The sequence below is a fragment of the Aphelocoma coerulescens genome, chromosome 3, assembly GCF_041296385.1.
Source record: "Aphelocoma coerulescens isolate FSJ_1873_10779 chromosome 3, UR_Acoe_1.0, whole genome shotgun sequence".
Classification (NCBI taxonomy): Eukaryota; Metazoa; Chordata; class Aves; order Passeriformes; family Corvidae; genus Aphelocoma; species Aphelocoma coerulescens.
In genome coordinates, this window is record NC_091016.1 from 46,576,364 (window position 1) to 46,593,711 (window position 17,348).

The 17,348-nt window shown below is 34.2% G+C and overlaps 1 protein-coding gene across 10 annotated transcripts in view; it reads left to right on the forward strand.

Moving 5' to 3' along the window:
• The window catches only part of PACRG (parkin coregulated), a 223,342-nt gene that overhangs the window by 192,785 nt on the left and 13,209 nt on the right, over positions 1-17,348 (forward strand). Inside the window, exon 7 of one of the 10 annotated variants that reach the window (XM_069010106.1) lies at positions 5,571-5,636. The exons of the other annotated variants lie outside the window; for them this stretch is intronic. Coding sequence (XP_068866207.1) covers positions 5,571-5,614 — 44 coding nt within the window. The 3' untranslated portion in view covers positions 5,615-5,636. The remainder of the gene's footprint in view (positions 1-5,570; positions 5,637-17,348) is intronic. 10 annotated transcript variants of the gene reach the window in all.

The following is a 17,348-nucleotide window of genomic DNA, read 5'->3' on the forward strand; positions in this document are numbered from 1 at the left end:
TTTAATTTTCAGTAATCACAGAACCTTCTGAAGGAACCAGTCATCTCCTCTGTGACTGCAGCTGTAGGTTCTCATAAGCTCTACCACAGCTTTAATGGAAGTGAGGGGATTCCCTTTCCTGTCTCTCAGATGGATATAATGGTAACATCTCTTAGGAGCCTTCTGACTCATATGAACAAAAGTAGGAGGGATGAAGATGGATTTATATGCATTGTCCCTTTAATTTTGAAAAATTTTACCTTCTGCTTCCTGCTGAAACACCTTACTACACTGAAAATGAATTATCTATTTATTCAAAAATATTTGGCCAAGATATTGACAGATTTTTGAAGAGAGCTGACACAGATCAGTGCTTGCTACAGTTAGTAAGTTTAGCAGCTGCTCTAGGGAAACTGAACACCTAGAATTGGTTCCAGGAATGGTATAGGATTCTTTCAGCTCATACTGCAGAGGATTTTGAGCACTCTTTTTCTGTCACCTCTCAGTTTCCTCTTTCTAATAAAAAAGCTTTGAAAAGTTTCTTTTGATACAAAGCTGTTTGTAAGGAGCAATCAATAAAACATGTTCCAAGCTGGTCGATAGAGTAGTATGGAAATTAGAGTCGGTTGATAAGCTGTGAAGGGGGTGAGTAGAAGAGGGAGCGATAGTTACAGAACCAGAACTCTGAGCCTGATATGGTGGAAAATGGTAAGACAGAAAGGTGTGCAAAAATGGTGTGATTATTTACATCAGAGCTCCAGGCTAGGAAGATGACAGCAGCTGTGTTTTGAGTTGACTTGAAAATGGAACCGTTTCTGTCAAGGAGGCTAGAACTGAAAGGATTGGTGTCAAGATGGAAGATTATAATGGGGTTTATATGGTGCAACTGTGTTAGTCAATAAGATGAAAGCAACACCATGTTATGAAGCTTGGGAACAATTAGATTGATTTTGCTTTCTCCCTTTTAAAATTTTATTTTCTATGATGTACCCACTCTCTTCTTTACTGACTGTGTGACCTTTAGAGGTTTTTACTCTTAATTATTTCCTTTCTTGTGGTTGCTCTTAATATGTAGCAGAATATTCAGTCAATGTAGTAAATCTATTTCCTTATGTGTTTAGAAACAATGCACATTATTTATTTTCCAAACTACATAGTAATTTATGAGAATGAGGATCTACTGCTGTGATTGCTGCTTTTCCTGCTCCATTAAACCACAAAAAGCTCAATTTCTAATGAAATCTAAATCCATTCCTAAACCAATGAATATCTAATATTAATTCATTTTGTAACACTCTTAAATAAGATATGATATATAATCTTTGGTTCAGTATATGTATGATTTCAATGGAAGAACACTGCAAAATCTTTCTTGGAAATTATTGGGAGGGATTGTTTGTGGAGTTTTTTGATTAACTATCCCTAATCAGTTCCATTAATCTTCATCTGTAGGTGAACACTTTCATAAAATAATATGACTGGCTTATTTTTTACTGTTCAAATCAGTCATGTTTTCTTTCGCTCTACCCTTCTGTCAAATCCTGTTTAGATGGGGGGTGGGGGGGGGCTTTTTTTTGTTGTTGTTGTTCAAAATTCACACATTTAACTTATGAATTAATATTTTTGAAGAAGATGCATTCCCCTCTTGACTGTACTGCAGAGAAATAGGAACTCCTAGGCTAATGCTAACATGTGTACTGAAATTGTTATTTGTTCAGTGAATATAGTGTACAGAGTTATTCTTTCACATGTTTTGAGTAAATCCTGGCTCAACCAATTTTCTGTTCTTCCATGTGTAATATTCCAATGTGAAGTTCATGAGACATTGTAGATATTGTGTGTGGAAATTGCAAATAAGCATTTTTACACTACAATTTTTATTGTCATTATTGTCTGTGGTCAATCCAACATGCACATATTATAAGCTATCCTTTGCTCTCTTGGAAATATGATAAAAGTTTGAGTGGCATCAGCTTGAAAGGGTGCGTGTTAAGTGGGATACATAAAAAAGTCCAAGAACAATTCAGGTTTTTTTCAAATGCAAATTAAAATGAAAAGGGAAGTAATCTTAGAAGAACTTCTTTCTGATCTTATATCCACACTCTCCTTTAAGGTAAATTCACTCCTGAATTTACCTTAAAGGATACTGAATCCAGGCTGCTTTGTTCTTAAAATTAATAAGATTCACTTTGGCTAAATCAATGCTGATTTTTTTTTCTCTCTCAAAAGGGGAGCAAAGCCAGTTGGTTAGTATAAGACAAGTTAGACTTACAAATGCTAGTCATATGATGCTTTTTTTGCTTCCCCATATGAAGTTTCTACCACAGGGAATAAATGACTGACACATCACCCCCTGCCATCCTAACAACTGTCACGCAACACCATTATTTTTCAAACATTAGTGGCATCCCTCCAACTGGCCATAAGGTTGCAGGCACATATTTTAATCATTACTTTGCCCATTGCAGGAAACTGAAGTCACACCATTTAATGTGTGCTTATGATAAATTTCACTTTCTTTTATAATAAGATGGAAGTTAATGAAGCACTGCACAATTGCGGTGAATTAGGCAGCAGTAGAACAAGGCAGGAGAATACCCACTTATTGACATTATCAAAGCCATCTTAAATGCATCGACTTTTAAACCAACTCATATTCAATTATTAAAAAGGGACCAGGGGAGTATACTGTTGGCTTAGTAAGAAAGAGGATTATAACAGTTCATTAGTTATTAATTAATTGACAATCTCACTGCTTAATGTCTTTACATTTAATAAATACTTCTGTGCCCAGTTCTGTTTTTCATCAACATGTAAAATACGACATTTTATTTCTTCTGCCCACACATACAAGGGAGGGTCAGCTGGTCATGTGTTAGCAATTTATCTTGAGATACTTAACAACATAAATTATTTATGGAATTAGTAAATAATTTTTCTGTATGAAGCTAGCCATAAGAATAACATATATCTGTCTTTTTTTACTATAGATTAAATTTAGGTGTTAATCCTGTCTTAAGCAAACCACAGGTTTCCTGAATAGCAACTTGCAGGGAAGGACTGGGGGAAATGGACCCCACAAGAAAAACAAGTGGCTGTGACGAAAGTGCCCATAATAGAATTCGTTTTACAAGAATGATTCAGAGGCAAACCTGTTTATTCTTCCATAAATCATTGCTTTACTGTAATTTTTACTCACAGCAATTAGAAGTACATATTTTTGCTGCTGTTTTATACCCCATCCTTCCTATTCACAAGCAACACACTATTGCTCTCGAAAAGAGGAAATATCTTGAAAAGAGGAAGCATGAATAGCATGCATATTCAGGAATGTAATGCCTTGCTTTCATGCATCCATGTTATCACCAGAACACCTACTGAATTTTTTTAAGGCAGATTGTTTTTGGGGGTGGGGAGGGTGCAAGAAAGATTATAGTTACTCCTGTATGTGTGACCATATAAACACCCTCAGGACACAGCAGCAACTATGACTGTTGATATGCTTCTTATTTTTTGTTACTAATAGATTTTTTTAAAATCCACTAATACCATGGATAGGTATGAACAGAAGTAGAATTGTGCTGCACCAGGGCCTGTATTTGTTGGTTTTCATGAGTGAAGGTCCGTCCTGGTGCCAGTATCTAGATGATTAGCAGGGAGGGAGAGAAGGAATAGTTTGAACCTGGGGCTACCAGTGATTCAATACATAGTATAAAATAGTACTTTGCTTTTCAAAACCAACCAAACAGAAAACTTGTATTGATGTCTCTCACAAAATTTGTAATGTGCTATCTGAGTCATTGCTACCTTTCAGCACATAACTATAATTTGCCCTATGTATAAAAAAACAAACGTTTCATATCAAAAGCTTCTCTCAAAAAAGTTTTTCCTCATTACATTTTACTCCCGCTTATGTTACCAAAATTATATATGGTTGGTTAAAGAAAATAGTGCTTGGGAGGGTAGGTGGAGCAATGATGAGTCTCCAGGGTTGGTAACTTTATGTGGTAGCTTCTTAAACAAAGTTACAGAGTCTGCTCCAGCAGCTGGAATAGATTGTCTGCCCACAGTCACAGAGTGACTATCGTATTTCCCACTGCTGAAAGAGCCAGTCACTTTCTCACCTTCCCTCCTGGTCAAAGGGCCCTGCTGCTTCCTTCTGCTCACCCTTAAGACACCTAATTCAATTAAGTATTTTGTCTGAAAATTAATCTAGCAACAAAAATAAGTATGGTTGGTATTTCTGCTGGGTTTGTGGGCTGAATTTGCCTACAAACATGTGAGATGCATAGAGAAAATGACAGGAAGAAATGTTTGCAGGACAGAGGGTAAAAGAATAACACATGTTCCTCCAACTCTAGGGCCCCAAAATATAAAATAAATAAGTACTAAAAATATTGGATTTTTTAATATTGCACATACACACACACCAAAAAAATCTGGCCTAACATGAAATTAAAATGCATCCAGAATAAGAGAGAATTTAACAGGGGAAGGAGGAGAAAGAAGAATCAACGAGTGTCAAAAGGTTAGCAATTATGCTAAGGAGGGTTATTTCCATAGAATTTATCTCTACTCATTTGTGAGTAGAAAGTTTCTCTAGAAGTCAGTTCCCAACAAGAATCTAATTTTAGGCATTTTGATTCACCTCAGGAGGAATCTGACCTCTTCCTGTCCTGTAAATGTTGAAGAGACTAAGAGACTAACCTTAGGCTAATGTTAGCCTTTGTGTTTGCCTTCCAGTGGCTTCAACAATGTGCAAATCAAATTTTAATGAGAAATGCTAAGAATTAAACTAATTTGGTTGAAAATTCAGCTTTGGTAATTTTAAGTAGGTTCTAGATTTCAGAAAATTATTCAGAAACCTAATAATGTAGAAAATACTTGTACACGGTAGAAGAAACTTGTGTCCATTGGCATCGATTTCCTTTTCCCCCAGTATAGACACATTTCCCTGGAGGGCAATTCAGGAGTCTTTATAAGGAGGCAAAAAGTTATCAGCAACTGGAAAACAGAAAAGGTAATTTCAGCCAGTAAACACAAAAATATCTGAAATTACATCTGTTCTAGGGCTGTATTTGACCTAAAACGTACTAAATTCTAGGAGGACATTTTTTTTCCATTTTGTATTCCAATGTCCTGAAATTTTACTGTGAACCTCACATGAGATTATGTGGGTCAATAATAAAATTCCTGTACATTGATATAACTCCTGTGTCTCTTTTTCCCTTACTGACATTTTGCCTACATTTCTGTACCTCAGGCCTTTGTCCTGCAATACATCTCCTGATAATCCAGTGAATATGTTGTATTGCAATACAGCATGATACAGTTTTATCAAAAATTAAGCAGCTTGTGTACAAACTGTATCAAAAATAAATTCAGAATTGAGAAATCAACTCTGAAATATTTCATTATAGAATTCATATCTGTGTGAGTTTTGAACATTCTTCCTCAAAAAGTGAGTATGCAGATCTTTCTAGCTCAAAATAAATATCTTGCTTTATGATTTGTAACCTGTACACATCTCAGAGTTCCTAGCATCTGTATTTGTTAGATTACTAACTCTGATTTTAGTTTTTTTTATTTAGGAATCTCTACTGCACAATTGTATTTGGTACCTATGATGCACTAAGAAACTTCAGCATTTGTTTAAAGTAAGTAAATTAATATCTAATTCTAAAGCTAGAACTCTAGAATGAAACAATCAAAAATACATTTTACAAACAGGTTTTGGGATTAGTTTATATGCTACTATATTACAAATGTTTTCTGGGGGACTTTGGCAGACAGAAGAAAGAAACTCATTACTATTTCTGACAATCAGAAATGAGAATAAGACAAAACAGAAAACAAAATGTTAAATTTATATTTGAAGGTAAGGCTAAAGATCTTTTTCCTCTTCCATTACTATGCTTTCTACAGAAATAAAAATGGCAATAATGTGTTCTTCAATAGTTCAGAAATCTGTAGCTTCTACTATGTAAATTCAAATTCAGTTTTCCCTATTTTTTTTTGTAACAGCCTACTGATGAAGAAGCGATAACACATTTTTTGCTTTCTCAAAAGAAGGAAAAAATTTTAGCTAGCTGGGATTTGTCTGTTTTGCATACTTTATAACACATGCTCTACATTAAAATTTTTAATTTTTTTTTAATACCTCCATGGCCTTATTATCAGTGCACGATCAAGTTCTAAACTCCTTGATTTGGCAAACACAACATAAGTTTGCACTTGTGAGTAGTTCCCTGCCTTTTGACTGAACTCAACTGTATGAGTAGTTTTGTGTATATACAGGAATTTTTGCAAATCAGAGCTTAGAAATGTACCCAGACTTAGATTTGAACAAAAAAATTAGCTTTTTTTGCCTTAATTGTATTTTCCTTACACATTGGACAAGAGGGGACGGCTGTACACTGTAAGGGAGTTGGTTCAGATTGGATATTAGAAAGAAATTCTTCACTGTGAGGATGGTGAGGTACTGGAACATGTTGCCCAGAGAAGCTAGAAGTGTTCAAGGCCAGGCTGGATGGACTTTTGAATAGCATGGCCTAGTGGAAGGTGTCCCTGCCCATGGCAGGGGGGTTGTAAGCAAAGGGTCTTTAAGGTCTCTTCCCACCCAAATAGTTCTGTGATTATAGCAAAAGCTACCTTTCAGTCATTGAAAATTTTTTAACTTTTTCTAGTTTGGAATTTTTGGTTGGAAGAAAGTAATCAAGGCTTGATTCTGTAACAGAAAACTTCTATACTTAAGTTTACATCAAAAATTATGTCCTGAACAGTCAATATTTTTAACTTTTCATTCCATTGTTATTTAAAAACTCAAAATATGTAATTTATTTTTTAAAAACCTATCTAATTCTTTTTTTAATGTGGACTTTTTCAGACATGGGTAACTTTTCTGCCAAAATATTTTTTGTCATATCTGAGTATTTGATTCTTTCTTACTGAGAGCCAAAGCTTCTAATGCATTGTTCTATTAATTGGCATTATTCCACTGTATCAAGTAAAGATCAAAAAATTTTATATGTTCCTGGAAAAAATGTCATTTCTCCCATGGTATGATTAAAAAAAAAAAAAAAAACCAGACCAAACCATACCAAACCAAAAAAAAAAAAAAAAAAAAAAAAAAAAAGAAAGGAATTAGTTCAAAAGCCTTTCAATTTTTTAGAAATCTAAGATTTTTTTTTAAATCATAAAATAAGAGAATAGGATAGTGGAGATTTTCTGGACTGTTATAGAACAAGCCTTCCCTTGCCATAATTCTTATTAGAGAACTTCATACTGTAACTTGTAACCACAATTTTAAGTGCTGTTTATTTGGTATCTTTAGTTTTCCTTGCATTTCCTTCCTTTACAAAGAGTCTTCTATAAATAGAAACCAACCTGTTTCCTTGGCTCAGTATCAGGAAAGTGATGAATCATTTCATATACTGATGCGCTGAAGATGGCATGAATATTTAAAATGTAGATATACAGTCTAAATAGAATAGCTATGCCTGGAATTCCAAAAGTGGCTAGAGATTTTTGCACTTTTACAAAAGTATGAGTGAAAATATGTAAGTTGTGAAAGAACAGAGCTAAATTCTTCCTACCCCTTCCTGTACACCGATCCTTCTTGTTTTAACACAAGCTTTTGTCAAAACTTTGTTGTAAATTTTAAATCATAATTTATTTTTGTCAGAAAAATATTAAAGTCTATGAAAATGAATTCACACATCACTGTGCGAGTACACTTCATTATTAAAAATGTGCCGCTTTCCAAATTTATGTTCACTTTTGTTTAAGTTAATTTCTGTGATTCCATTTTGTTTGCCTTAGGTTAGAGCATTGCCTTGTACAAAATTAACATGTCTAATTGCATAAATATTTATTCCTGGATGACATTCCATCTAACTCAATAGAATGGAATCGCTTATTTTGTAACGTGTTGTGGGGTCTTGGGTCTCTTCATAATAGAGAAGTATAAATCTGATTAATATCTTACAAGAAGCAAAATACTTTCTAGCCAGAGAAACACTAAAGTTTCTATTTTCTTATTTTGTTTTATATCTTTAGTATTGTTTCTCAATTCAAGAAACCATTTTGAGTGAAACTGCCAATGCAGAAATGCCTTTCTAATTTCTCTGTGTACCTCTGAGCATGAGCAGTAGATGGGATCTGATTTTATTCCTTTTCTGTTTACAGCCAAGAATTTGAGAGACTGTTCAGATCTCCATTTTCCTTGTCTAAATCAGGGATTAATCCAGAATTTGGAGTTACAATATATTCTGAGGTTTTTATCAAGTTAACGTAGATCTTCTAGATAATAAAAAAGGTTTGTATTACCATGAAAAAAATGAAAAACATGGGCTGTGTAGCATTTAGCACTTTGTTTTATATTTAGTAGGGTCATAGTTCATCCCAAAATTTTTTAACTAATTAATTAGCCTTAACAGTATCTCCCAGAAGATGCTTTAAAAGGAAGGATTATGTAACTTTGCTGTTGCACTCTCCATCGTGGCTGTGAGCCTGTGAGATTACAACCAGTGTAGTAAGGTATTCGACAGTGTGGCATGAGAAGAATGTGGCACATTACCCACGTGTGATAAACCAGCCCAGTGCAGTCCCTGCCTGATGAGCACATGGCTGGCCTGTTTACAAGATGAACCTAAATAAGCTACAGCATCTTTCTTTACTTTGCTATTATTCACATTTCACTGCATTTCATATCATTCACCGTTTCAGAACACTGAGAATGAACATATTTATTTGTATATGAAAGAAGTGTGCAGAGTTAATGAATTATCCCGAATGAAAAGGAATATTTCAATCCTGTACACTTAGTTTTTGATCTGGTAATGTATCTCCAAGATTTGGAGAGAGGATCTTCCAACAGTGATTTGAAGAACTGTTTCTTGTGGTAATGAATTTAGGGAAACATCCCATAATGAAGTATTGGGTTATAGTTAAGAACATAATCAAGTACATTTCTTAAGCTGGGATGGATTTAAGTATATTGACGGGTTTCCTGAAGTTGGAGACTACAGTCTAAAAATTGGGTTTGCTTTCTGTTTTGACTCCTGGCCCTTAATTTGAATACAAACGTTTAAGTGGGCATGACTGTATTATCTCTTATTTAGCACAAAATCACTCTCTTATCATTCCAACTGACTTCACACTGGAAAATTACAATGATGCGTCTTAGTGACACATTGTTTCAGATATAATTGATTTAACTGTTGTCTCATGAAAATCTTGTTATCAGACTTAGAGCTTAGCTGCGTTTTGTAGACTAAGGACTGCGAAATTTTCTAAACAGGAATGACCAGCACTTGCACAGGTAGCCTGTGAACTTTCAGAAGTTCAAAGTTTTGTGTTACTTTGGATATTTACCCAATTCCAAGGGTTAGTGAGTCCTTTTAGAATGAGAAATAGAACTGTAATGTTGCAAAGTAGAAAGGAGTTCTGATTAAGCTTCAGATAGATTAGCATCTTAGGAATGGATGGAAAAGTCCAGAGAGGAGCCTTCCTGATGCTGGGCTGATTGTTCTGCAATGGCTAAAGCCTACCAAATCCTACCATTTCTTCTGGATGAAGTGACAAAGACATGAGAAATGGAAAGATAAACTACTTGCAAGTATATTCCAGCAGGAAGATGTGGAATTTTTGTTGTCCCTGGTAATTATTGGCTTATCTTGCTTACCTGATTCTACATTTCTTCAGCCTTTGTGTGGGAAGGTTCAGAAACTAAGTTTTTATAACTCTATATGTACTTCATACAATTCTTCCTGTGGACAGGATTCATTCTGGAAACTGAGTTGGTGTTGTCAGAAACTAATGCATTAGAAACCTTCAATATCAGCCAGCAGAAAGGTAGTTTATATCTGCCCATATCAAGTTTATTTGCATAAATGGGCCTCTTTGTTTCCTGAAAGAAATAAACTGAGAGTGAAGGTAGAAGTAGCAGAAGGCCACTGCAAGAAGCAAAAGAGATTTATCTACTGACATCATGATAATCATCTTAATTAACTGAAATGTATATCAGTTGTGTTTAAATGAAATCTGATTTTTTATCCTCTTAAACGTACATAATCTTCATGCTTCCTGAAAACTTCCAGAAGACCTGTCACACAGCATTTCCTTCCAATCCTTTTTCTACTCTTTCATTTTACTGTTATTTTTGGGGAAGGAAAGACTGTCCTTGTTACTTACATTTCTTTTTTCATTTGTGATTTCAGTTTTTGGAAAGATTAAATGCTCTTTACCATGGAAAGGAGATAAATGTAGAGGTATCAGACACCTTTACCTTTCTACATGGGTGTTGGAACTTTCTCATTCTACAGCTTCCAGTACAGTTCCAGACTACTTGAATACAGCTACAAATCACAATTAATTGGAGAAAAACCCATGGTGATGTTGTACTGTGGACAAATGGACAAGACACCAGAAAACACCTTTCAATTTTACACTTTGACTTTCAACTCTCCTATGTTGGCATGAAAATCCAGTTAATGTGTGTCAGCTCACCATTCTATCTACATTTCTTCTCTTATCTTTGTCTTCATACCAATTTAAGTCTAAAAGTTACCTGGTAATATTGTTGAAATACACTCTTTCTTCATCCAGCATCTGATTTAACTTTTACTACAGGCCAATGATTTCATCATGTGGATGACTATAGTTATGAAATAAGCTTAGATGATCTTTGTCTTACTTTTTTTGAAAAACTTTGGGGTTAGCTAAGCAGACTGACTTTATTTTATGTTTTATTAACCTCCAGAGCTTATGTGGAAAGAGAAAAATACTTCAAGATTGTTTCTTCTTGTGCTGACTTATTTTAGAGAAGATCCTGTGCCTTATTAGGCTTCTTGTTTGAAGAGGTTTTTTCTACACCTTATTTATTTTTATGATATTGCCAACAATCCTAGAGGCTTTACGTATAGTAAAAGCATGTTATTAGTATTACTTAGAACTGTAAAAGTTTGTATGTGTATCAAGATGTATAGCTCAACACAACAGTTTCTAAATAGTAAAGCAAAAGATTTTTATAAATGACTGATACCATGTACCGTAGCCATGCCCGCTTACCTTTTATGTTAATTAGTAGTTTGTCATTTTAAAGCATATTTCAAACTATATTTCTGTGTTAGTGTGGCTCACTGAAAAACTTATGTACATGCTAGTTAGGACATAAATGGGAACTTATTACCAAAGCTAACAAGCCATAAAGTAAATGCCCACTGACATAAATATCCAAATATACCAGCTATACACCTGAAAGACAGGAGAAAAGAGAGGTTATTGTGGGGTCTTATTTATAAATGAAGCAGTGAATGATAGTCAGGATATTCATCAGAAAAAGTCCCTGGTGGATTCAGGGTTCTACTGAAGCCCATGAGAGCTCATGTTAGAAGTCAGGTAAGCAGCCAATGTTCACTGATGCTCAAGGTCTTTCATTCCTGGGTTTACGTTTTGATTTTCATATCTTTGTATTTGACCAGTTGTTTGAGGCCAACAAAATATATGTATTTTATTTGTTCAAATCCCTATTTTAATCAATAATGGGGTTCAGAAATACAGAAGTTATGAAATAATATGTTAAAAAGACAACATTCATCAGAAAAAAAAAATGTCAACATCTTAGATGATATGCTATAATGATGAAATAGAAGTAGAAGAAGTTATTGAGATGTAATGGTACAAAATCCAAACATTGTGTGGCAGTTATGCTCCACTTAATGCAACATGTGATCTACAAATTTAGAAGAAGAAATGAGATTTCATTCCTACCATATGTGCTAATTCGATGACATCTAGCAAACATGCTGACACTGTGTTTTTCATTTCATCATTCATGGAGAAACAATGTATTTGACTAGTTTAATTGTTCAACATGAAGCAATGGTGGGTACCAAACTAAAAAAACCACAAATATCCAGTTCTTCAGGAGCATTTAAAATACATGCTGAAGCTTATAACACGTTGTGTAAAGTGGAATAATTTTAAATGCTTTTCCTGGTTTGCTATTTCTAAGAAAATATTTCTCTGAAAAATAAAACATAGATTATTGATTTATTTTAATAAATAAAATATAACTAACAAATGGTGTTAAAATTGTGCAAAAGAATAGTCACAATATATAGCTGGAGTACAAATGGTGATTCAAATAGCTGCATCTTGTATTTAGGTCCAAGTTTGTAAACTCCACTAAGGTCAATTTACTAGATATTTAATATTATGTACCTTGTACTAATGTTATTTCTGCTTAAAATGGTAGATGCCTTATCTTAGATTCTGTTTGCAGATCTCTTTGTACCTCAGTTAAAATAGAAAACACATCTATATGCATGGAGTGAATTTGACCTTACATCGTAGGAGTAGGAAATACCTCTTCCTTACTCATTTACTCTACCTTCACAGACAAAAGTGGATTCATTTTTTTGTTATTTATAGATATATCTAAAGACCATGGTCTTGCCATTTCCCTGTTTACATGGTCTGTGGTGAAGTAGGTCTACTGGCAGTATTAAAATTAAACAACTCCAAGGAATGATCTCCAGCACTGAAAGTCCGTAATATCCAATGGTGGTCTCTGTTACATGCTACTCATTGACATCATGATCTAGAGGTCCAAAAAACTCATCATTCCTTCACTCTGTTACTCCTGTTCTTCTTCCTGAAGCCAAACTGAATTCTGTGCACTAGCAATTTTAAGATTCAAATAACACTTACTTCCTGCTATGTCAATAAACCTGGCGTGAATATTGGACTTTAATGCCGATATATAAATTATTCTTTAGGGTCTATGTTATAATTCCAAACATTCCAAGTATATTTTTCTAGATGCTTTTAAGGTGGTAAGATGATTTTTTGTGGTTGTTTCAGAAACTTATGAACTGATTTGTCTTTGGGAAAAACTCTTTGTCTTTTGTAAATAAATGGAACTGGCCAGATCTTCAGCTCATATATGTGCTTGTCACTACAAAAAAGTTATGGTAGTTGTAGTTAAATTTTATGGAAAAGTAATCTAAAATGTTGTCCTAATGTTTTCTGTTTTGTACAGAAGATGGAAACAACATGTGCATGTGTTGAGATAACACCTGTTAGACAGAGCAGCATGTTGGTTACAGACACTGCCCTTCAATGCACAGCCCCACACCCTTGATGATACAGTTCAAGAATGATCTCTTGATTTACCACCAAAACCGCACTAAAATGCAACAGTTCAATACACACCCATCTCTACTTAATTTAAAGCTTTTTAATTGAATGTCAGTCAATTACACTGTTATAATCCATATCTTATTACAAAGTACCATACACATGCATTTTAAATAGCACATTTTCTTAACTTAAACCATTTTGCTTTCTAGAAACCATTGCAACTAAGGAATCAATTGTGATTATGGTAACAGCCAAAATGCATTTATTACTTAATGTGATTATTTCATTGCTAATTAAAAAAAAAAAAAAAAAATCACCCTCCTATCTTATTTTCTATTTAACCAACATTTCCCAACATGAAATATTTTTCCAGGGTAAAATATTTCTCACATATTTTAATGTTACCTATCATAGGATTTGACTATTTTCCAAAAACTAATTAGACTCACAACAGCTCAGCAATCCCATTTACTCTTAACCTCACGCCTTCTGCCTTGATCCAAGTCCTGATTTCTTCTTCATAGCTGCTTTTTATAGTGACTATGAGGATACTAATTTGAAGTGAGTTTTCAGCTTTGTTCTGAAAGCTGAGAAAATTGTGGTCAATCTAATATCCTCTGACAAGCAATATGAAATCTTTTGTTCTGTTTATTGAATTAGCCTATCTTCTGTTCCCATGAGCTTCGTTTTTCAGATTGATAGATTCATGATTAATACAAAAGAGAACAACTGAGGATGGCAGTCTCCTCATGTAGAAATATATTCTGCAGCATGTGGGGAAAAACTTTATAGGACTTTTACATTTAGATAGAGACCACATCTTCAGCCTGGCAATTTTAAAGGATAACAACAGTCAGTGTGTGTTGTACTACTGTTGAAGTAATATAAATTTCAGTAATTAATTCAGGCAGTTTTCAGTGAAAAAGCCAGGACCTAACCATAAGACAGCAGGCTCAGGTACAGCTTTACAGTCAGCCTCAGGTGGGAGAAGGCATTTTTCAAAATTTTTAACTATTCAGTCATTCTATGTTTGAATGCCAAGCTATCCAAGTGGACTGCTTTGGTGGGCTAGCTAACGTGACCATCCATCAATATAAGGTGATAGGTTGCAAGATGATAGCTTTAGCAAAATTTAACTTAATAGTCTCTTCTGTCATTTTCTGTCTTGATAGAATCTGAATTTGTATAACTTCTGTATTTTAAGAGCTGATCCATGTGAGACACTGGAACAGGTGAAAGCTGAGAACAATTTTGAGATAAATAAACAACATGGTGGAAGTATTGACACATCAGAGATTTTGGACTATCAAAGTTATTCCTAATGAAAATATTCCTGCCAATAGAGGTGTTCAAGGTTAAAGATGTTTCTCAAAATAATTTTTGATAAAATCCTCAGAACAGCATAATTAAAAAGAAAAAGATATAAATATTGTATGTACTCCTTAGATTTTCCTTGTATTCGTGTAAGAAATGGGGGGTTATGGTTCTCTTAGAAAATCAGATACAAAATTCTATTGATTTCTTTTACTATTGAATAGACATTGTGCAGCATTAGGGAACTGATGTCCATATCACATTTTTAATATGCTATATAGAATATTTGAGATGTGTGCACAACATCCCGGTATTTGTTTGTAGTGGTCAATTTAAGCTATTTCAGGGAACATATGCATTATATATGAAATACTTAAAGTTCCAGCTGAATAAACACTCACATTTGCCATCCACTTCAAAGGTCTACAAGTAGACTTTGTGTACAATTTAAAATGAAAAATGTGAAGTACATGCATCTGACCTTTTTCATTTAAAATGCTATTCTGCCTTATCTAAATTATATATGTTTTGGATCTTTCTGTATTAAATAATTGTAGGTGGAAGGATGAAGCTTCATATGTAGTATTTCTCCTCAATATATATTTATTGGCATTCAGACAGATTTTATTATCAATACTTATTGTACCAAGTGTGACTTCATGTGTCAGGAACCCAGAAATATGTCAGCATATATGGCTACTAAAGCTGTGATTAATGCCCATGAACACTTCTCGAGGAGAAGTGAAATATTATGATACATAGGTGTTCTAGGGAGGAAATACAGAGTTTAATATCAGGGTATTGGTTTGGCGGGGGGGTGATCTGGGGAAGGGGCTTGGCTTGCGGTTTTGTGGGGTTTTGGAGGATTACTTTTTTTGAGATAAAATCCAATTATATTCTTAAAAAAAATCATTAGCATGTTATTCTCAACGATGGCTCAAATGTGATCTTTAGCTCTTTAAATGAAAAGCTGCTAAATGAAAGCACATTCACTTGCTGCAAGTACTCATTTAGAAACAAAGGAGCATGAATTAAAACCGTATAAGTAAGAAATGGTTGTCTGACATAGGAAGCTGTTAAAATGTATTTCTGGAAGATATTGCTGATGATGCTGAAGTCAATAGAACAATTTTTTTTTTCTTTGTTAAAGCAGTGTGATTTAGTTCAAAATAAGCTGCATGGCACTAATCCTTCTGAAAGTGAAGTGGCAGGTTTTAGAACTATACTTCGAAAGATTCTGATTTACATTAATATAAAAAAAAGCACTACATGAGGAAGAAGTTAATCCCACTCCTATTAACACATCACCCATGAAAATGAAATCATAGCATTTGATCTTGCTCTCAGTGAATTCAGTGTATTGAGTTTAATAGAAAGTCAGCCTCATCGCAGCTAAGTCCAGCACTGGCCCTGCTACTCTAATTAGACTTCAACAATATTAGTTTCTTTTTTCCCTCATCTTTTTACTTCATTTCCCTTGACTGGAGTGCAATTTCACCAAAATGTAGCAGACTAATCATTAACTGGCAGCAGCATAGAGACTGAAACTTTAAATTGACAATCCCAGCAGTAGAATACCAGAAATTTATAGAAGCATAACCATTTCTTCTGCTGGGTGTGTGATAATTGTTTTTCAGCTCATTTACATCCAAAAGTAATTAAGCTCTACAACAAAACTGTGTACTGTAGTGTTGGTGCAAAGTCTGCTGTTTGGTGGTTATGCAGAGATTCCATGAAAACATCACAGTGGGAACTGTTGTTCATTTGCATTGTCACTTCCTAAAAATTTGCAGAAACATACCCTTGAAAGAATTAGGTCACACAAAATGTGGCCTAAGGGCTTCTCCTTTCTGTTTTCCCCAGTGGAGTTCTGCAGCTGATACGATAAAAAACATTCTACATCAATAATTTTTTGAATTTATGTTTCCTGAAAAATTTATTTAGCTTATGGAAATAAACCATCTTTATCATTCAGTGGGAAAATTTCCTTGTCTTTCCTTCCAGACCTGATTTCTTGGTACAAATGCAGTGGTGTTAGAGCGCATGTAAAGTAGTATAATAGAAGTTGGCAACTCTTATATCTTCTGAATCTTCTTCAGACAATTGTAGTTAGAGCCATACATTAAAAATGCATGTCATAGTAATGTAAGAAAATTATTATGGGAAGCTTTGCTTTTCCTGGATATTGCAACTTACATATAAACAAATACAACTTCAACGTCCAGAGATTTTCTTTCTCATGACATTTTTTACCAAAGTCTCATAGTGTTTCATGGTCACATGTGCCTTTTCATTTTAGAGGGCTAAAGGATAGCTGTTGTTTTCTGGTACTATTGATAATGTGAAAAAAAACCCTCTGAGATAACACCATAGCTAGTACTTTTCTTATTGAAAATAAGCTAATTAATCAGTGTAGTGGGCAGAGAAAAGCTAACTCACTCTCTCTTTTACTTTTCTGAAACTCATTGATTTACATGGTGAGGCATGACTATAGCTGACAGCAGTATGATACCCTTCATTTCTTAATACTTTGTATATGCTTGTTTCTTTTGTTAGGAAATGCTTTGATATAAAAAAACACACTTTAGTCCTGATTTTGCAATCACTTAAACATTTGCATGACAGTTTCCTGAGTCAGGTCTATATCTGCTTATGATACCAAAACCAGCATTTTATGTAGTGTGAGCTTTATCTTATTGAGAAATTTTGCATGAATTCTATTGAATTACACTTTCTGAAGCTTCTCATACATGCACTTAAATACTTTCTTTGTCTTCCTGTATTTTCTCCTCTTTTTTTGATTTCAGATTTTTTGGGGGTTTATTTTATGGCAACATCTCACTTAAGCTTACAATAGTATAGATGATTCTAACATTTCATTTATGCTTGTTCACTTTGCCTTATGGTTA